The following is a 22,255-nucleotide window of genomic DNA, read 5'->3' as shown; positions in this document are numbered from 1 at the left end:
CATTATAGCGACCACGAGGAGGTTACCCTATGTGACTCTACTTGCTTAGGAGACCTGGCTGGAGTCACTCAGCACACCCTGGATTTGAACTCACAACTCCGGCACTGAGCTACCCAGGCCCTATTAAAAAATGTATTGTGTGAAAATCCCACAGTTGTGGTTTCATTTCCAACACACACATTTTCAAGTTTTTCCAAAAAATTTTAACCTAGTCATGATGAAATATGAGACGTGCAAAAAAATAGATTCAAAAATATGGGCGTCATTTCCAATCAAGCTGTAAGTTTGCCAAATTATTTACATTTACATTTAGTCTTCTAGCCGATGCTTTTATCCAAAGTAACTACAAATGAGGAACATTTAGCAAAAAGTGTGACATTTTTTATTACATTTTTTATTCAAGATTCACAAAATGTTATCTATGAAATTGGCCTATGCAAGACAGGAGTTGCCTATTCATTTAAAAAACGTTACAAATGTAATTTCCACCACAGAAATCTATAAAACACAATACAGAATTTGAGATGTGGTGGAACAGACCATGTGGTGGGTATTTTCATGACTTTCAGAACAAATTACAATCTTCAGCGATGCATATACATATATAGTTAGACACTGTTAGTAAACAAATTAACCTAGTGAGAGTGTGAAAACTGTTTTAACTAGACTTTCTAGACATCTACAGTGCTAAAAATGCCCGAAGTTGAAGAAACACCCAAATACAGAAACAAGAAGCTCAACCTGCAATGCAAACATGCTCTTTCCAGCTTACCGCTTGCATCTCGCTGAGCTCCTTCTGGTACTTGATGGCCATGTGATTGAACTTCTCCTTCTCCTGGTTGAGCTCCAGCTGCAGTTTGCGATTCTCCTTCTCTTTCTTACGCAAGTCAGTGGTGCTGCCTTTCTTCTTCTGGTCCAGTTTCATGTCCTTACGGTTCAAGATCTCCGCCAGCTTATTCACCGCCTGCAGTAACAAGAGGATGAGCAAAGAGCTTTAGAACTCCATACAAAAACATTTATTGAGATAAACACATCCACAAATGGTTGACATAGTTTCCCTTTTAAAGTTTTGTCTTTTAATGCTGTCTGGTCATACCTGGGTCTTCAGAGTTCTTTCATTGTTAAGAGCCTTTTCATAGATCGCCTTGACTGTGTTCTCCACCTCCTCCTTCACTGCTGCAAACTCTAGAGGGGGGACAGGTGACAACAATCAGTCAGAACAGTTATTACTGTAAACATGACTGAAAGAATTAGATTTTCTTCCCAATAAATTGTATGGACTAATAGTGAGCGGGGCTTGATTACCCTCTTCTTGAGCTCGGAGTCTCTCACTCAACTCCGTCTTCTCCTTGGTGAGGATCTCCACATCTTTGGTAAGGGTTTTATTAGATTCCTCAAGCTAAGTGAAACAAATGCAAGCTAATTATAATCACATTTAAAACCCCTCATATAACCTCATGGTTGACCATCATGACAAAACAATGGATGAATGGACATTAAGACCACATCCACACTAATCCATTTTCAGCTTCTTAATATCACCGTTTTCTTAAGTATGCAATAATGGAGTGTTTTCGAAAGTCTCCGTTTTCAGTGGAGGAAAACACCGTACTAATAAGGATGAGCAAAAACATATTAATGTGGACGTGGCCTAAGGGAATAGTTCACCCGAAAATGAACATTCTCTGTTCCTCCAAACACATATGACTTCCTTTCTTTCATGGAATAGAAAAAGTGTTTACATGCCATATTTTAAGTGAATAGTGACTCCAGTCAATAAAACTCAAAAAAGGACAAAATAAATACCATAAAATCATAGTACAAGTAATCGATATGATTAATGCGCTATATTCCATGTTTTCGGAAATCGAAAAAACAATCACTTTGTGTGATGAACTAAACGAAAGTCAAGTCGCTATTCACTCTCAAATCTTATTAACAGAAAGAAGTGCTTTAATCAAATGTGGCGGCTAGGTCGATAACATCAAACCAGTGACGGATAAGCTAGTTTGAAATGGAAGTTTCCCTACAACAAACTACAAAAAAAAAAAAGCAAATAGCTACACTTCAAGATACTAACAAGAAGTAGATAACTACATTTAAGCTATTCAAGAAAATCTTTTAATATATATTTTATAATAAGAATAAATCAGATCATAATTAATTAATTCGGATCTATATACAACTATACATACATTTATACTAAATGCAACTTTTTGAACATAAATTAAAAAAATATATTTTATAGAAATATTTCGCTTCAGAAAGAGGAAGACGCATTGATTGCGTAGGGGCTCAATTGAATCGGTGAACAGGTTATTTGAACCGTTTCATTTACTTGTTTATATGAACTGTCCGAATAACCCAATTCACTAAAACGGCCCAATTCATTAAAATAGGGACTTCCCAATGCTTCTTATAAGTGAACTGGTAAATCGTTTATTTTAACTGGTTTATTTGCAGTATATGAATTGTTCATGCAAAACGATTCACTTGTTATGGGCTTTTTTACTGAGTCAACTAAATGTAGGGTTCTACTTTTTATGCACTACTTTTTGGAAAAAAGCTTGTCACTGGAAAAGCTAAACTGTTGTGAACATAGCTGAAGTACTATCACGCTACTGAAAAATGTAGCTTAGTTAGTAGCATTGTTACTTTTAGTTAGTTACTTCCCAACACTGCATCAAACCTCACTGGTCTAGTGACCTAATGTCATACCCCTTTGGTTTGATTTTATTGAAATAACCGGCATATTTTATTTAAGCACTTAAAATAACTTAAATTTAGTTCGGTTGATCGCACAAAGTGATCATAACACTTTAGAAGACTTGGAATATAGTGCATGAGTTTATGATGTTTGTCTGTTTTTGGAGCTTGACAGACCTAAGTCACTATTCACTTGCAATATAATGCAAATAAACCCTGTGAAGACTTTTTAAAATGTATCCTTATGCATTCCATATTAGATAGAATGTCAAAGAAACAATAGGGTGAGTAAATCCAGAATTACAATTCTTTGGTGAACTTTAAACAAGTTTGAGTATCGGCAACTACCTTACCATACAATACACATCATGATTTCACACAACATGATCCAAAATTATATTTAAACTGAGACTGCAGCAAAAGTGAAAGGGGAATCAGTTATAATCTCTCCTGCAATTTACTTTTATTCACTAACCCTAACCTTAATGGTGCCTCACAGAAGCAGCTCTGTTTGCACTGAGAAATGCTGGTTTCAAAGTCGGTGCTAATTTAGAAGACTTGTTTTTTAATTAATAGAACTGTACGAAATGATATTGCACACGTAAATACTAGAACTGTCAGAATTAACAAGCTAACACATGCGATTAATTAAAAAAGTTTAACGCGTTCATTTTTCTTAATCGCGATTAACGCATTTACAGTTAATACAGCATAGACACTGGTGTGAAGGGCGTAACCTTTGTAATTTGTTCGCCCAGAGTCATTACACTGATGCACACACCACAGTGCCAGAGGCCTTCTACCAAGCTTAGCATAAAATAGCATAGCACGGTGGTCCCATAGACATTCTAGTTGACTGTTACTCTCTCTCCTATGATAGAGCCGCAGAGATTGTTATCTCAGTAAATAAAAGAATCTCTGACAGCTCTTCCCTGTCAGTGATAAATGATGGAGAAAGGAGCTCTTTACACTATTTAATGTACAAATCAAGCCCAGATGAGACTTGTGAAAGAAATTAAGTATTTTTCAGCCAATGTTAGGCATGTTTTAATTACCACAGAAGCACACCAACTCTTAACTATCACCAAAACGCAGAATGAGACGTTTTTGTCTGCAAGAACTTTTCATGGTGAGTTCAAAGTGCCACTCGTCACTGACGTTGACACTCTGACGTGAATCATGGACGCAGCTTCACGATTGCTGTAGGAAAGTGGATAGCCACAGTCTACTGGCAGATTAATATTGTGGAGGATGAGAGTTTAAGAGATTTAATGCCCATTGCAATGAATAATATGCAACCTATGTGGGGACAAGTTCTTTTAATTATTCAAACTCCCACTTAGACTATGTGACTTGAATTGGTGATATTTTAGTGCATTTCTATCTTTATATTGTTGTAGGCTTTGTTTGGAAAATGATACTAAAGCATTATATTGCTACATATTGTTTTGTTTTCTTTCCAAAGATGGAAATAAATGAATTTTGACAAGAAAATAAGTATATAGTGTCAAATATCAGCACTTTTAAAATCTGCGATTAATCGTGATTAACTACAAAAAGCAAAGAAAATAATCGATTAATCACGATTAAAAAAATTTAATTGACTGACAGCACTAATAAATACATACAAATATATTGAAAAATCCTACATAATAGAACACACAACCACATGGATGAAGTACTCAGATTCAAAGATGCTCTACAGACCCGCGTGATGGTTGAGTCCTTATCAGAGATCTCTTGTTTGTAGCGGGCGGCAGCTTTCTTGTTCTCCTGAGAGAGCTCAAAACACTGCTCCTCCTGTAGTGCCCGGGCCAACTGCTCCGACTCGGCCTTCGTCACAGTGAAGTCCAACTGAGCAGAGAGCGACTCCCTACAACAAACACATAAATGGTTTGACTCTGGACAACACCGCACAGATGATTTGGTGCAGCATATAACAAAAAATTAATTCAGTCTGAACAATATTTCAATGTCTCAAGATGTCAGTCTTTGGCTCCCATTTTATCAGTCCTTGTACAGATGTTACTTTATAAACAGGTTTACTTCTCAGAGTGCAGCTCCTGGACTTTTCTATGAGTCTCCTGGATTTGTCGGTTCCTCTCCTCAATCTCCTCTTTCAGCTCCTTCACCTGAGTTTTATAGAGTGTCTGAAATAAACAATTGCTTGAGAATCAAAAAATGTACACATTGATTTCTTTTCATGGTGTGATACTAAGTCTTTAAACATAACATAAATCTGTCATAGCCAGCTGTTATAACAAGCCGTAATGTGAGAAGAATTCTAGGGGTTTAGTGAAATTTATTTCAAGAGCCAGCGGCAGAATGTAGCATAGGTATTTATTTAGGGTGGCAATGTTCTCCGGGCATCAACACAAATCCCAAAATAAAATGCAACCAAAAGCGCCCCCACTATTTATATACATTCACTGGCATTCAGATGTGGCTTGACTTATTTGAAATAAATATATATATATATATATATATATATATATATATATATATATATATATATATATAAAACACACACACACACACAAAAGTTTGTTCTGGTTCAGCTGCATTCCAAAAGTGCTGATATACAGTCTAACAGCACTGGGATGCTTAACAGTTTGTATTACTCAACTTCTCCATGTTTGTGGCTTTCCAAATAGGTGAGGATTTTGATTCATCATTCATTTTAATTTCATTCACTGATCTGTCCATTTACCATTTCTGCAAATTGCATATTTACACCAGTAGGTGGAAACAAATGAGAGTCTTTTGTGTTATAAGTGAGTCAATCGATCATCGACTCAACTGATCATTAAAAAATGTTGTTCTCCACCAACACAATGGAAGGGAACGAGAATGATTAATCTTGACTTGTTTATGAACAAAACACTTCTAGCGTGAGAGCAGTGCAGAGAGTGAGTGGTGCTTGATGCTTTGGCTTCTTTTGCTGGCGGAGAAAAAAAACAAAAAACTAACTGACCAGTTTTTGTATGAAATGCAAGTTAATTATAATTATTTACATGTTTGTTGAACTGTTGTATAATAGCAATACACACAATGAAGAGTGCTGTAATGTAATGATGCTTTTCTAGAGATAGACCAATATATTGGTTTTACCGATTAATCGGTGCCGATAGTTACTTTTGGGAACTATCGGTTATCTGCAAAAATGTATGCAGATAGTTGCCGATAGTTTTTTCATCATTTCAAAATAAAAGTCCCTGGTGTGTTTATACTTAAGAGACCCCTGCTATGCACCAAATATTTTTTTGGTTGAAAAAGAAAAAAAAAAAAAAAAAAAAAAGCATCTGGGATTTTATTAATTTTGGACTCTATGTCTTTGTCCACCATAGTAAAGAAAGAATAAGAAACTTTTTTGACATTCTAGAAATCGATTTAAAAGCTGATTAATCAGTTATTTGTCCTTCCACCACCTTAGTTATCGTTATTGGCAAAATCCACTATCGGTCGACCTCTGTTTTTTTCATCTTGTGAGGAAAGAGTGAAGCCCAAAGAATACTTCAGTCAGACGCAGATGCAAATTTCTTCATCAGCAGAGTGCTTGAGCACTGAACGCATGCAGCCTGATTTTCCTAACCGCGAATATGCGCATGTACCTGGAATTATGTGCAGTACTTAGTGGGTCCACAAGGTGGCAACACTCACAGTTGAGCCGCTGCTGTCACAAAGTAGTGCTAGAAAATTGAATCACAGGTAAACAACAGGAGACGAATGTGGAAACAACAATAGTGGATGTGCATGTCAAGAACGCGTGTGTGAAGAGGTCAGGAGATACCTGTATTTGTGTAACTCGAGTCTGAATGACTAAAGACATCTTTATATGTCTAAACTCCTGAAGAGAAATAGTCCAGTATCTCATAGCAGTCGTAGCGTGCATGCACCAAATGCCTGTGTATGCGCGTGGTCAAATGAAGGCTAGCGTTCGACTGTTAGCAGACACCAAGCATTCGCGTCAAAACCAAAGTATACTCTGGGCTTAAGAATGGAAGCATGTTGATCAGTCTGTGATACTCACTGAGAAATACTGCTCAGCCTCCAGCTGGTCTTGAAGTTCCCTCATCTGACCTTCATTCCCTCTGTACTGCCTGAGGACATACAGTTCAATCAGTCACAACCTCTTCAGCTCCACAAACAATGTGCATTCAGTCATTCAAACTTCACAAGTTAAAGGTGTTGCAAGTAATTTCCATCATTTTGCTAGGCTCCACCAGACTTAGCCATTGACTCCCAATGGTAACACTTCTTTTTCAAATCTGTTTTTTGCTATTATTACTGTGTTAATGATTGACAATATTTTAGAAAGGGCTCCATTACCTAGAACAGTAGCCTAAAACACTGCCTAAATAGCTATTTGGCTATTATTATAACTATTCGGCTATTGTCTATTGGTTATTTCCAGCCTACATGTGAGCAAAAAAGGAAAGTTGTTTCAGAGCCGGAAAAGTTAATACATTGTTCACAATAAGACCAGGAACATGTATTAATAAAGTAAATAAAGTCCATTTTGATGTTATGTTGACTTTAAACAACAGAATATGACAAAGCTAAGCAGTCAATCTCCTGTCGAGCTGGGTTAACTATTAATAACCTCTAGGCATACGAGGGAGTTCCACCTGAACCTTCCACAGAAGGAAAGGTGGTGGATTAACAAAGTGGGCGGAATCAGACACAGGGTAATCCTTAATCCACCTGAGTAAATATTGGCAGTCAACAGCTTTGGCCATGTTTGAACATAAGCTGCAATAATAGCCTTTTCTACAATAATGCCCTTAAATAGAAGACTCTGAGCACTGCAGATACTGAGTATTGCAGTAGCAGATGGTAGTAAGACTCAGAGCCAAAGGAATGACGTTATTTGGCCAGTGTGGTTTAACAATTGGTGTCAAACTGAAAATGAAACCAACAGAAATGCATGTACTAAATAAACATCTAGCGATAAATCATACGTTAGGCTTAATGTTCATGGACATTTATTACTTTGAACACAGTAAATATGGCAAATTAGTCTCTGCTGAATAATGTACATGTAGCCTTATTCTCTGCAATATCCTGTTTTCTCTCAGAGACAATGGAATGGGCCAGGAACTGTTAATATGCTGTGGTTTATAATGAGTGAACTGTAAAAAGGCACTTTCCACGAATAGGGTAAACACACGGCTCGAAACTCTCAATTTCTTTCCTTTTTTTTTTTCCTTCAGAAAATATTGTTTGTACACCTTAGGAGGTCAAACTAAATATTATGAGTTGTTATATTTTAACCTTATTTTACATAAGGTTTGTGATTTTTGCAACCCTGATTTTTGTGAAATATATAAGTAATAGAACACAAGTTTGTGACCTATTTGTGGAAAGTGTCCACAGTGGCCACATTCTGATGACCCTGAGAGGACAAGAGAGGGCATAGGTCATACTTGGTGAGCTGTGCAAGCTGGAACTCGAGGGAGCGTTTGTTCTCTAGGGAGGCATTGATCTCTTGCTTCAGCTGTTTCTCTGATCCCTTCAACCGATCGGCCTCCATTGCCCAGCTCTTCAGCTCGTTCTGGGCCAGAGCTCGTTTCCCAGACTCCTGCTCCAAATGCACCCGCAGAGCCTTCACCTGCAGAGGGGGGAGAAGACGAGAAAGACTTGGAGCTAAAACACTATGGTAGCCAGTCTATAAAAAAAGCCTGTTGTAGGGATGGGAATCTTATGGATAAATTAATGATTCTGATTTCACTAAACTGTTCCGGTTTCAAAATGATTCCATTAATGATACTTTGAGAACTTGAAAGAATGAATGGTTCCAACTATATACTTAACCAATTTACTAAACAACATCATCTCTTTTTTTAAAGTACCATTTATTAAGACAAAACTCTGTTCTCAATGTGTATTTTTAGCTGCATCTTTAACCACATTGAGTCACTCTGACCAATCCAGTCAGTGATTGAGTTGTTAGAGTGATTAAAACTGATAGCTTGTTGAGTTGGAGACTGATTTTTAACCTAATCATTAAAAAGAAAAGGCTCTTAGTTGTTTGTTCGTAATTCAGACAACACTCTTACCTCGTCCTCCAATCTCTCCTTCTGCTTCATCAGCTGCTCCATCTTCTGAACAGACTGCTTAAGGTCAAACTCTAGCATTGAGCACTGCTTCTCCACCTCCACCACCCGGCTCTCTGCCCGCATCCGCAGCATGGTCTCCTCAGACACCTTCTGCTCCACCGCTAGACAGACCAGATGATATCATTTTTATTTTAGAAAGAGTGAAACACATTCAAAAGACCACATCCACACTTGATTTCTCATTTGATCATACAAGCTCAAAAACATAATAGAGTATTATTATATAAGTAGTATTAGGTGTCTAATCATATCAGTACCACACAATATTAGAAGCACATAATATCAGGGCATATTTTTTTATATTAAATCAGTATAGTCCTTTTCTTTGCCAGATTTCATAAGTAATAAAGTTATGCATCTTTTCTACTGATTATTTAAGTTTTTGGGACAATATCGGCAACAGCCATAATTAGTGTTTTTTCTTTGTTTTTGTGTATGGTTTATCATATTGATCATATCTTATTGCTCTGATTAGGCAGATATTGAAAACAGATCATGTTAGACCTTATTTTTTCCAGTTTGCACGGTATACTCTATTCCAGGTTTCAAAAGTGCTAAACAGTTCTCCATCTTTTTTTTTTTTTTTTTTAAACTGTACATTAATACAATTTTGATGCTTAATTTCATTATTTTTTTTTAAACAGGCATGTGTGTGTATATATATATATATATATATACACACCGTTGAAGACAGAATTTTACAAACACTTAGGCTGAAGTCATTAAAACTCATTTTTTAACCACTCCACAGGTTTAATATTAGCAAACTATAGTTTTGGCAAGTCATTTAGGACATCTACTTTGTGCATGACACAAGTAATTTTTCCAACAATTATTTACAGACAGATTGTTTCACTTTTAATTGACTATATCACAATTCCAGTGTGTCAGAAGTTTACATACTCCAAGTTAACTGTGCCTTTAAGCAGCTTGGAAAATTCCAGAAAATTATGTCAAGCCTTAAGGCAATTAGCCAATTAGCTTCTGATAGGAGGTGTACTGAATTGGAGGTGTACCTGTGGATGTATTTTAAGGCCTACCTTCAAACTAAGTGCCTTTTTGCTTGACATCATGGGAAAATCAAAATAAATCAGCCAAGACCTCAGAAGAAAAAAAAATTGTGGACCTCCACAAGTCTGGTTCATCCTTGGAAGTAATTTCCAAATGCCTGAATGTACCACGTTCATCTGTACAAACAACAGTACGCAAATATAAACACCATTGGACCACGCAGCCATCATACCGCTTATTCTGTCTCCTAAAGTGCAAATCAATCCCAGAACAACAGCAAAGGACCTTGTGAAGATGCTGGAGGAAAAAGGTAGACAAGTATCTATATCCACAGCAAAACGAGTCCTATATCGACATAATCTGAAAGGCTGCTCAGCAAGGAAAAAGCCACTGCTCTAAAACCACCATAAAAACGCCAGACTACAGTTTGCACGTGCACATGGGGGCAAAGATCTTACTTTTTGGAGAAATGTCCTCAGATCTAATGAAACAAAAATTAAACTATTTGGCCATAATGACCATCATTATGTTTGGAGGAAAAAGGGTGAGGCTTGCAAGCTGAAGAACACCATCCCAACCGTGAATCATGGGGGTGGCAGCATCATGTTGTGGGGGTGCTTTGCTGCAGGAGGGACTGGTGCACTTCACAAAATAGATGGCATCATGAGGAAGGGAAATTATGTGGATATATTGAAGCAACATCTCAAGACATCAGCCAGGAAGTTAAAGCTCGGTCGCAAATGGGTCTTCCAAATGGACAATGACCCCAAGCATACCTCCAAAGTTGTGGCAAAATGGCTTAAGGACAACAAAGTCAAGGTATTGGAGTGGCCATCTCAAAGCCCTGACCTCAATCCGATAGAAAATTTGTGGGCAGAACTGAAAAAGCGTGTGCGAGCAAGGAGGCCTACAAACCTGACCCAGTTACAACAGTTCTGTCTGGAGGAATGGGCCTAAATTCCAGCAACTTATTGTGAGAAGCTTGTGGAAGGCTACCCAAGTTTAACAATTTAAAGGGCAATGCTACCAAATACTAACAAAGTGTCTGTAAACTTCTGGCCCACTGGGAATGAGATGAAAGAAATAAAAGCTGAAATAAATCATTCTCTCTACTATTATTCTGACATTTCACATTCTTAAAATAGTGATCCTAACTGACCTAAGACAGGGAATGTTTTCTGATTAAATGTCAGGAATTGTGAAAAACTGAGATTAAATGTATTTGGCTAATGTGTATGTAAACTTCTGACTTCAACTGTATACACAGTATATATATATATATATATATATATATATATATATATATATATATTAGTGCTGTCAGTCGATTAAATTTTGTAATCGTGATTAAATCGCATAATTTTTTGTAGTTAATCATAAATAATCGCAGATTTTAAAAGTGCTGCGATTTGACACTATATACTTCTTTTCCTGTCAAAATTAATTTATTTCCATCCTAGGAAAGAAAACAAAAAAATATGTAGCAATATAATGCATTATTAACATTTTCCAGTCAAAGCTTTCCACAATATAAAGAGAATGCACTCAAATAGCACCAATTCAAGTAACATTAAACGTTTCCCAAAGTCTAAGTGGGAGTTTGACTAACTGAAAAAACTAGTCCCCACATAGGTTGCATATTCATTGCAATGGGCGTTAAATCCAATAAACTGTCATCCTCCACAATATTAATCTGCCGAACGGTAGACTGTGGGTATCCGCTTTGTTACAGCAATAGTGCAGCTGCATTCATGATTCGTGTCAGAGCAGTAACGCCAGCGCCGAGTATGCTTTGAACTCGCCATGAAAAAAGCTTGCAAACATAAATGTCTCATTCTACATTTTGGTGATAGTTTAGATTTGGTGTGCTTCTGTGGTAATTAAAACATAGGCTGAAAAATACTTGATTTCTTTCACAAGATCCATCTTAGCTTGTTTTGTTTTGTACATCAAATAGAGTTCAAATGTCCTTTCTCCATCATTTATCACTGACAGGGAAGAGCTGTCAGAGATTCTTTTATTTACTGAGATAACAATCTCTGCGGCTCTATCATAGGAGAGAGAGTAACAGTCAACTAGAATGTCTATGGGACCGCCGTGCTATGCTATTTTATGCTAAGCTTGGTAGAAGGGCTCTGGCACTGTGGTGTGTGCATCAGTGTAATGACTCTGGGCGAACAAATTACAAAGGTTACTGATTACCTCTGCAGCTACATCATAGGAGAGAGCATAACAGTCAACTAGCGTGTTAAGACAATTCCGCCCATATAATGTCTATGGGACCGCCACGTTATGCTATTTTATGCTAAGCTTGTAGGTTCAACTTGGTAGAAGAGCTCTGGTGCTGTGACGTGTGCATCAGTGTAATGACTCCAGGCAGACACCTTACAAAGGATCCGCCCTTCACACCAGTGTTTATGCTGTATTAACTGTAAATGCTTTAATCACAATTAAGAAAATTTAACGTGTTAAATATATATATATATATATATATATATATATATATATATATATATATGTATGTATGTATGTATTAGGTACAATACTGGTTATTAGCATTAAATAATAATAAAAAAAGGCTTTTAAACTGCTTTAGAAAAAAATTCTATACTGATGTTTCCCTAAATGTTTTCATGCCCAATTGCACTTCAAAGCACATTAAAGCTTCAAAACGCTTCAATGTGAGCAATGAACATTTAAAAAAAAAAAAAAAGGATAGATTTATAATAACAGCTATAACAAAATAATTATCACCTATCAGTGTCTGCCATAAATTCTATATCATTAAAAATCAAAAATTGTGTGTTATGTATTGCAAAACTCCTCTACACATATGCTTGAGACTTTGATACATTTGGGGAGAAGTCAATTAAAGGAATAGTTCACCACAGAATCATAATTCTCTCATGATTTACTCATCATTTTCTTTTCTTCTGCAGAACACAGAATATGCAGAATATGATGCGTTTCTGTCCATACAATGCAAGTCCATGGGGTTCAAAACTTTCAGCTCCAAAAAGGACATTAAAAGCAGCATAAAAGTAATCCATACGACTTGAGTGGTTTAATAAATGTCTTCTGAAGCGATACGATCAGTTTTGGGTGAGAACAGACCAAAATGTAACTCCTTTTTGACTACAAATCTTGACATCTGCAGTCTTCTTGGCGATCACGATTACAAGCTAGATTACACATCTTCACACTTGACACATGCACAGAGCAGCCTTTATGTCCTTTTTGGAGCTTGAATGTCCTTTTTTGGACCCCATTGACTTGTATTGTATGGATATATTCACATCATATTTCCTTCAAAATATCTTTGTTAGTGTTCCACAGTAGAAAGAAAGTCATACGAGTTTGAGACAGCATAATGGTGAGTAAATGATGAGAGAATTATCATTTTTGGGTGAACTATTCCTTTAAGAGCACATAAAATTCCAATCATGTCATATGGTGGAGAGATGTTTTTATATTTCTTTGTAAACTGTAATTGTCTAACTGCACCACAGAGAGAGCTTTGTCTATCTTTATTGTCCTTCTATTGAAAGAACAAAGGATAAAAACACTCATTTTTTTTAATGAAGAGGAATTCTGGTCCTCCATATCTGTGAGTGTGATTCTATGAGGCAGTGTCTAGGCACGCAGCTGAATAAGATGCTGTACAGTGTCTGGGCATGCTGTCAAAGTAAAGTGCCCTAGAGCAGGACCAGGCACAGGTGGCACAGATGGGTGTGGTGCATCTGGCACACAGACATACCATGCATAGCAGCTGACTTTGCCTCCTCGATGGACTCGTATTTGTCTGTGAGCTGAGCTCTGGTGACACGGTGCTCAGTCAGTTCCTGGTCCAGACGCTGCTGCAGAGTCTTCAGCTTGTAGTTCAGGTCGATTTCCAGACTGTTCTTCTCCTGAACAGAGACAGAACAAAGAGTAATGCACATTACACAATAAACAATGACTGAACTTTAAACAATGACGGTAAAAAAAACACTGGGCCTAATGGAAGTCTATGGAGCAAGGTATTCTCTGGAGGGTTTAAAATAGGGATGCATGATTTGGACAAAAAAAAATAAATAATCAAACTGAGAAAGTGTGATTGTGATTTAATGTGATATAATGCACATATGTTAAAAAAACAGTAAGTGATTCATTTTGACCAAAATTAGGTCATGTTTTGCACATTTGCCATTATTGTATATTAATTTGACAAGATATTCATCTTTTTTGTTTTGTTTTTTGGAACCCATTAAACTTGAATATTATATTATTGCAATATAATACTGAATAATAATAATAATAGATTAATAAACCACAGAAATACATTACCATTGTAAAAATAGCATAATAATAAATATATTAATATTATTATACAATAATATTTCTGTAATCATTTTTCTTAATTGCACGTGGCATTACTACCATTACATGGTGGATGAGTCAAAACGAATTTCTGTGGTAATATACAACATGCCACAGATTCTGCTGATAACGCTTAAGTTATATTTAACCCCGAATATTCCTTTAAGGTGTGGAAGAGTCTGAACTTGAATGGCTCTATAAGGTAAAGGGTTGATGTGAAGTGCAATACACACTGCAGGCAACAGATAGACTATTATTAATACTACAACTGCGAACACCCGCAAACCATGTCATGTGAATTTCAATGGCACGATCACTGAGAAAATGACTGGTTGTAAGAGGCGTAGCAACCATTATAACCACTTAAAATTTCAAGTTCAAACACAAACTTTCTGGAAAATATTCACATTGAATTTTGAGAGTTTCATATGTCAACTTTAGGATCAAGCAGAAGGCTCAGCCAAGCAGTACTTCATGCCATCTCAGATGTGTGTGACTTTCTTTCTTCTGCTGAACACAAACAAAGATTTTTAGAAGAATATTTTAGCTCTGTAGTTCCATACAATGCATGTGAATGGGTACCAAAAATATGAAGCTCCAAAAAACACATAAAGGCAGTATAAAAGTAATCCACACGACTCCAGCGGTTAAATCCATATCTTCAGAAGCGAAATGATAGGTGTGGGTGAGAAACAGATATTTCAATATTTAAGCCCTTTTTTATTATAAATTCTTCTCCCTGCCCAGTAGGTGGCGATGTGCATGAAGAATGCGACTCGCCAAAAACAAAAGAATAAGAATGTGAAAGTGAAAATGGAGATTGATAGTAAAAAAAGGACTTACATTTTATCTGTTTCTCACCCACACCTATCATATCACTTCTGAAGACATTGATTAAACCACTGGAGTCTTATGGATTACTTATGGATTTATGACCACCTGCCTAATATGCTGTTGGTCCTCCGCGTGCCACCAAAACAGCGCCAACCCACCGAGACATGGACTCTACAAGACCCCTGAAGGTGTCCTGTGGTATCTGGCACCAATAAATAAGCAGCAGATCCTTCAAATCCTGTAAGTTGCGAGGTGCAGCCATCGTGGATCTGACTTGTTGGTCCAGCACATCCGACAAATGCTCAATCGGATAGAGACCAGGGGACTTGGAGGCCAGGGCAACACCTTGAACTCTTCATGACTGGCCAGAGCCAGGGTTTCCCAGCAGAACATTGCCCAGAGCATCACACTCCCTACTTGTCGTCTTCCCACAGTGCATCCTGGTGCCATAACTTCTCCAGGTAAATGGTGCACACATACACGGCCATTCCCATGTTGTAAAAGAAAACGGGACTCATCGGACCAGGCGACCTTTTTCCACTGCTCCAAGGTCCAGTTCAGACACTCACGTGCCCATTGCAGGTGCTTTTGATGGTGGACAGGGATCATCATGAGCACTCTGACTGGTCTGCAGCTACGCAGCCCCATACGTTGCAGGGTGCGATGCACTGTGTGTTGTGACACATTCCTCCCATAAACATCATTAAAATGTTCTGTGACTTGTGCCACAATAGACCTTCTGTCAGTTCGGACCAGATGGGATAGCCTTTGTTGCCCTCACGCATCGATGAACCTTGGGCACCCAACACCCTGTCGTCAGTTTGTGGTTTTCCCTCCTCGGATCACTGTCGGTAGGTACTCACCACTGCTGACCGGGAGCACCCCACAAGCCTTGCCGTTTCAGAGATGCTCTGACCCAGTCGTTTGGCCATAACAATTTGGCCCTTGTCAAAGTCTCTCAGGTCTTTACTCCTGCCCATTTCTCCTGCATTCAACACATTGACAACCAGAACTGATTGTATGCTTACCATCTAATCTACCCAGACCTTGACATGTGGCCTCTTTCGGAGATGATCAGTGTTATTCGCTTCACCTGTGAGTGGTCAATGTTTTGGCTCATCAGTGTATGTTTTTTGGACCTTCCAAGTTCTGGCCACTATTCACTTGCATTGTATGGAGCTACAGAGCTGAGATATTCTTCTAAAAGTCTGTGTGTTCAGCAGAAGAATGTAAGTCATATACATCTGGGATGGCATGAGGGTGAGTAAGTGATGAGAGAATTATCATTTTTGGGTGAACTGTCCCTTTAAAAATAAAGTATTTTTAGTATGCAATCCAAAGGACAGTATTTTGAGGTAGATTAAGGCAATAAGAAACCTTCTCAAGGGTGTTACATCTCTCCTGGACTTGTTTCCTCTCCAGTTCCAATTTAGAAAGACTCTGCTTCAAGTTCTTGTTGTCCTCATGCAGACCTGTGATACGAGCTACAAAAAGAGATGAAAAGGAAACTTACTAGTGCACTGTAAAGCAAGCTGCCTGTGTGTACCAAAACAAGACACTTTATTTGTGTGTATTTGGGTAGTTGCCGTGAAATACTTTTGAAAATTTGACATGTCCTGGGCTTGACATGCTATATGGTTTCTAAAACAATTTTAAAAAGCATTTTGCTCATCCTTTTGTACTTTTGCTAGCATCTTTTATGACCTTGTATTAATTGAGACTACATGAAATATTTGTCACACTCCAGGACCATTTAAAATTAACCAGGAAGGCAAAAGGTCATTAAAAATGGTACAACACTTATTTCAATTATATTCAAGATATTCAATTTCCCTTATAAATAGATAGATACTGTATATATACAAATATCAACTATCCATTTATTTGTTTTGTGAATGTAATTTCCATGTATAATTCTAGTCTAGTTGCGCTAAAAATTTGAGAAATGAATCTGGGAACATTCTTACCTTGCAGTTCTCGGATTTCCTCGGAGCCCTGGCTGCAGGTGCGTCTTTCGGTGTCTAGCGTGGTCTGCAGCTGCAGCAGCTCTTTCTCCAGCTGTTGTTTGGCGCTTTCTGCGGCACGGCTCTTCTCCTGCAGCTCACGGTTCTCTCCCTCCAGCTGACTCACAGACTTCACCATCTCTGTGTGATTCTTCCGCAAACGTGCCACCGTGTCTGACTCAGCCCGCAGAAGATCGTTGGCATCCCCCAGCTGTTAGTGACAGGGGTGGGTGAGATGTTATTAATTGTGCAACAGTAAGTTCCGGTAACTGAATCTGACTGGACGAGCCCTGTTCCAGGAGTGCTGAAATACAGTCCAGCAGCACTAGGATGCTTTACTTTTTCTATCACTTTGCTTCTCCATGTTGAAGGCTTTCCAAGAACGTTCATTTCGATTTCATTCACTGATTTGTTTAGAGACCATTTAGGGAAAATGCATATTTACGCCAGTAGGTGGCGACAAATTAGTGTCTTTTCTTGTTATCATTTGTTTAAAAAAATCAGTCTTTCACCACCGAAACAATGGAAGTAAATGAGAACAATTCATTCAATCAAAATATTTGTTCAAAAACACTGATTTGTTTATGAACTAAACACTACTACTGTGTTTTCAAACAGGTTTCCCAAACACTTCCCTCATCTGCCAAAAGCATGGTCCCACTTTTTGGGGGAAAACAACTTACAAATGGGTTTACTTATAGTTAACTGTGAATTCAGATGGGATAGGAGAAAGTATTTTAACATTGAAAAAGTGCTCATTTGTTTTATCTAACAGCAATTTACAATTAATATTATTATCTACTGGTGAAATAAAACTGTTGATCCAATTATATCTGAATAATATTTATCTTTATAATTCCAAAACCTTAAGGTGACAGTCTTTATATTGCTCACTTGGTTCTGGAGCTGGGCAATCTTGTCATTGTTTTGGCTAATCTTCCTCAAGTCTTCCAGCTGCTCTTTTAAAGTTGACACTAGAGAGAAAAAAAAAAAGACCATGAGAAAAATAGAGCATTAAATAAGAGAAAAAAATCTGTACTACATCTTTCCTCAAAAATACTCACTAAAATGTGTATTATACCCACCTGCACACTAATTTCAGTGTGAATAATGATTTAGTAATGACATAGGTATCAAAGCTCCATTTCCACTAGCTAATGTGTTAAGGACTTTTGTTTATCATTGTGCAGACCATAGATCAAACAGACACCTATGGATCAGAGAGACAGGTCTCACTGCTCTCTGCTGGTACTAAACCACATGAATATAACACTTTCTGAACTGAACATTAGGAGATAGAAGTCTCAGTTCAAAAATCTACGGAGAGCACTGTAAATGGATAATGAATATTTACTCCTTTAAATTGCTTGATGAATTTTGAGTAAATATGGTGTAAAATGAGTGTACATTTAATTTGAACAATTTTGTACATGTCTCATTTGCTGCCAATGTAGTATATATCTGCCATAAGCCACCCTACACTCGATACTGCCACTGGTCATTGAAAGAACCTAAAACACTAAAAGTCTTTATGGATTTATATATTAATGGCTCACCAATCAAAGGCTAAAATGCTTTTATTTTTTATTATAAGTAAGAGGGATGAGAGAGAGAAGGTTTTCTGCACCTTCATTCTCCAGATTTCTGCGTTTTTCGGCTTCCTGGTCAGCTTTCCTCTGGTGTTCTGTTGCTCTGTGCTGGATCATGATTTTATCTTTCTCCAGTGAAGACATGTTAGCCTCCACACTCTTCCTCAGGCTAGTCTAAAACATGCCACGACAATGGAATGTAAAGATACCGGAAAATAAAGTACTAAAAATAAGTAATTTAGCTTTAATCATCTACTGGAGCATTGCGTACAAAATACATACCTTTGTAATTTTTAAGATTCATGGTTTAGAGATAAAATCATTTCACTCACCTCCTCATCTAACTCTTTCATTATCTTGTCTAGTTTTGTGTTGGATGTTCTGAGGGGAAAGTTAATCAAAAAATAGATTTCAAAAGCTTGATTTTTATTAAGAAAAACATTTCACTGGTTTGAATGGAAGGACAGGGAGTTTGATTTGGGATGAATTGTTGAGGTGTTTGATTGGTTTGTATGGATGAAGTGTTTGTTTTGGAAGAATAAATAGATAAATTAATGGATGGATAGATAGATGGCCGTTTGACTTGGAATAATGAATGGAGGAATGAATGGATTAATGAATGGATGGATGGATATATGGATGGGGCATTTGGTTTGGATGGATGGATGAATGGATGATAGATGGGCCATTTGGTTTGGATGGATGGGGCATTTGGTTTGGATGGATGGATGGATGGATGGATAAATGAATGCATGAACTGATGGGGAGTTTGGTTTGCATGGATGGATGGGGTGTTTTGTTTGGAGGAATGAATGAATGGATGGGGTGTTTGGAAGAATTAATGATAAATGAATGAATGGATGGGGTGTTTGGTGTGGTACAGTGTTCCACACAAAATATGCAGTGTACCCCCCCCAAACACTGCATAGTTTGTGTCTCTCTTTTCTGACACACCAAATTCAGGTCTTGGAGTCTCCACTAACGAGCTGATAAGTTGAATCAGGTGTGTTTGATTAGGAAGATATCCAAAATGTGTAGTGTTGGGGGGGCTTCAGGAACAGGGTTGAGAACCACTGGTGTGGTAGAATGAATGGACGGATGGGGTGCTTGGATTGGTTTGGATGGCTGGATGGATGGGGTGCTTGGACTGGTTTGGATGGATGGATGGGGTGTTTGGTTTGGAGGAATGAATGGATGAATACATGGATGATGGGTTGTTTGGTTTGGAAGAATAATTGGATGAATGAATGGATGGACCGGGTGTTTGGTTTGGATGGATGGATGGGCTGTTTGGTGTGGTGGGTGAATGATGAATGAATGGATTGATGAGGTGTTTGACTGGTATGGATGGTTGTATGATGGATAGATGGAAGGTTGGACAAGGTTGATTGGTTTGAATAGGCGGATGGATGAATGGATGGATGATGGATGAGGTGTTTGATGGTTTGGGTGGACAAGCAAACAGACAAACACCTGCACTTTTGTTCCATCTCGTCTCTCAGCTGCATCTCACTGTGAAGTTGTTCTTCTAGCTGATAGATCCTCTTCTGAAGATTCTCCAGCTAAAAGACCAGAGAACACATTCACTCATCCTCAAAACACAGTTTAATAGACATGCTCATTGCATTCATTCTGGAGTGGACTTTTGTTTAAATTCTCTTCTTGGAGATTCTTACATGACTCTTATCCTCTTTAGTCGAACTGCTTTTGACACTTGTCTTTGTGGTTGATTCCCGAGGAAACCTGACAGTAAAGACAGAAATTGAAAATGAACCAATCACATTTCTTCATCCTGGCAGATACTGATCTGGATTCTAAGAGCTGTTCTGCAGCTGAATACTCACTGGTTATTGCTGTAGTAGGTGAAGCCCACAAAGGGAAGCTGGTTGCCAACAAAAGCTTTAGGAATGGGGAACGTCTCCTCCTCGCCTCGATCCTCCTCAATGTCATCAAAGTTACTTGTGTCTATGTCACTGCTCAACTCTGGCACAACCGGAGCAGCAGCTGCAAGCAATGAAGGCACATTTTAATAAGACCAACCAAAAATGTTACACACAACAAAGTCACATAAATAGCTTCTCGTTCTAGAGAGGATTTTATTGGACAATAATTTGTGCAAGATAAATATTTGTGGTCCACTGTCAGGGAAGAAAAAGACTGAAGTTCAAATGTGCGCATCTACTAAAAGTGAATTTTGTCAACTTTTAAGAATACACTAGTATAGAGATGGCTTCAAAGTTAACAGACATGGACTAAACACTCTAAAACTTTAAGGTAAAACAAATGGAAATGCAACTAATCTGCCAGAAAGTCTGTAGTTCAGAAGTTCGACTGACTCTCTCTGATGTTCTCCCAAGCCCACTGGTCATTCTTGAAAAACGGATGTCGCTTGATTTCGTCCACTCCATTGCGTCCTAACCGCACCTCCCTGACAAGAGGAGAAGAGCAAAACAATTTAAAACAATTGGGAAAAAAATTATTTTCAGTTAAAAAGCTTTAGTTTAAAGCTTTGCTTCGCAAATGAATAGCACTGAAAACATGTCACCCTGTAAGCTGATTCAGGGCGTGTTTTAACGGAAAGCTCATGAGAGATTGCGGTGCTACGAAAGGGGTCATAAATCAACATCTTATCATGTTACCCTGATGTTTTGAGATGAATGTGAAAGCTTTGAACTCCTGCACAGATATATCCTCTCGCAATGCTCGGCCTTACACAGTTCAAGGCTTTGTGGCTATTAGCCTAATCTTCTGTCTTAAAAGGAGTTCATTACAGAAGGGGTGAAAACAGGGTGGCATGCCCACAGGGTGATGAAATTGAACCACTGAGAGGTACTAAGAGCACTAACACTATTAATGGTACCAGACAGATGTCACGTCGCCTGAGGGGACACCATCAAAGAGAAGCTTTATTTGCTCTGCAGTGATTCAGCACATGGGTTAAACTGGTTGCTAAACAAAACAAAAAGACAAATCTCTGTCCAGACAGATAAATGTCTCAACACTTACACCGCTCACTAGTCAAGATGAAACAAAACTTGCCAACAATAACTACACAAGATCCGCATAAGAACGGAAGTCACATAGGTTTGCCATTTTTAGATGAACTATACCCATTAGATGTCACCCAATATGCGTTTTGTAACTATCGGTTATCGGCAAAAATCTAGGCCGATAGTTACCGATAGTTTTCTATTTTTATTAACTTTTGTATCCCTGATGTATTTAAGGCTTGTTTATAGTTAAAAGTCTTGCTTTATGGACTAAATATTATTTTTGTTTCATTGTTATTGGGTTTTTAATTGCAATATATATATATTTTTTAACATTAATTGTATTGCTTTAAAATAATATCAGCTTATTTTTAAATGAATTGGTTAATCGGTCTTTCCCATCACCTTAGTTATCGGTATCGGCAAAATCCAACATCGGATGACCTGTAATACCTGTAAGTATTTTCTAAACCAAAATGAAACTGTGACCACAGAACTGTTATACAAACTGAACTGTACACTCAAAATAAGGACCTACACTTGGCCACACCACAGCAAAATTTATTTGACTTCTTTTCTTGGAGTTTTTTGTGGCTTTTCTAACTTCTTTTGGTGATATATTATCGTAACAGGGGTTAAAATGG

General features: G+C 37.8%; 1 protein-coding gene across 1 annotated transcript in view; it reads right to left on the bottom strand.

Annotated features, from left to right (window-relative positions):
* Positions 1-22,255, bottom strand: part of LOC127441995 (rho-associated protein kinase 1-like) — a 102,044-nt gene that overhangs the window by 24,624 nt on the left and 55,165 nt on the right. Inside the window, exons 9-26 of the mRNA XM_051699620.1 lie at positions 20,958-21,049; positions 20,466-20,625; positions 20,298-20,364; positions 20,095-20,183; positions 18,954-19,002; positions 18,660-18,795; positions 17,927-18,006; positions 16,997-17,243; positions 16,407-16,513; positions 13,594-13,744; positions 8,766-8,926; positions 8,133-8,317; positions 6,737-6,806; positions 4,753-4,856; positions 4,414-4,579; positions 1,306-1,399; positions 1,097-1,185; positions 773-964 (exon numbers count right to left, since the gene is read on the bottom strand). Of these exons, the coding sequence (XP_051555580.1) occupies positions 773-964; positions 1,097-1,185; positions 1,306-1,399; positions 4,414-4,579; positions 4,753-4,856; positions 6,737-6,806; positions 8,133-8,317; positions 8,766-8,926; positions 13,594-13,744; positions 16,407-16,513; positions 16,997-17,243; positions 17,927-18,006; positions 18,660-18,795; positions 18,954-19,002; positions 20,095-20,183; positions 20,298-20,364; positions 20,466-20,625; positions 20,958-21,049 (2,239 nt within the window). The remainder of the gene's footprint in view (positions 1-772; positions 965-1,096; positions 1,186-1,305; positions 1,400-4,413; positions 4,580-4,752; positions 4,857-6,736; positions 6,807-8,132; positions 8,318-8,765; positions 8,927-13,593; positions 13,745-16,406; positions 16,514-16,996; positions 17,244-17,926; positions 18,007-18,659; positions 18,796-18,953; positions 19,003-20,094; positions 20,184-20,297; positions 20,365-20,465; positions 20,626-20,957; positions 21,050-22,255) is intronic.

The sequence above is a fragment of the Myxocyprinus asiaticus genome, chromosome 6 (genome assembly GCF_019703515.2).
Source record: "Myxocyprinus asiaticus isolate MX2 ecotype Aquarium Trade chromosome 6, UBuf_Myxa_2, whole genome shotgun sequence".
Taxonomy (NCBI): domain Eukaryota; kingdom Metazoa; phylum Chordata; class Actinopteri; order Cypriniformes; family Catostomidae; genus Myxocyprinus; species Myxocyprinus asiaticus.
This window is presented reverse-complemented; position numbering and strand designations above follow the sequence as displayed.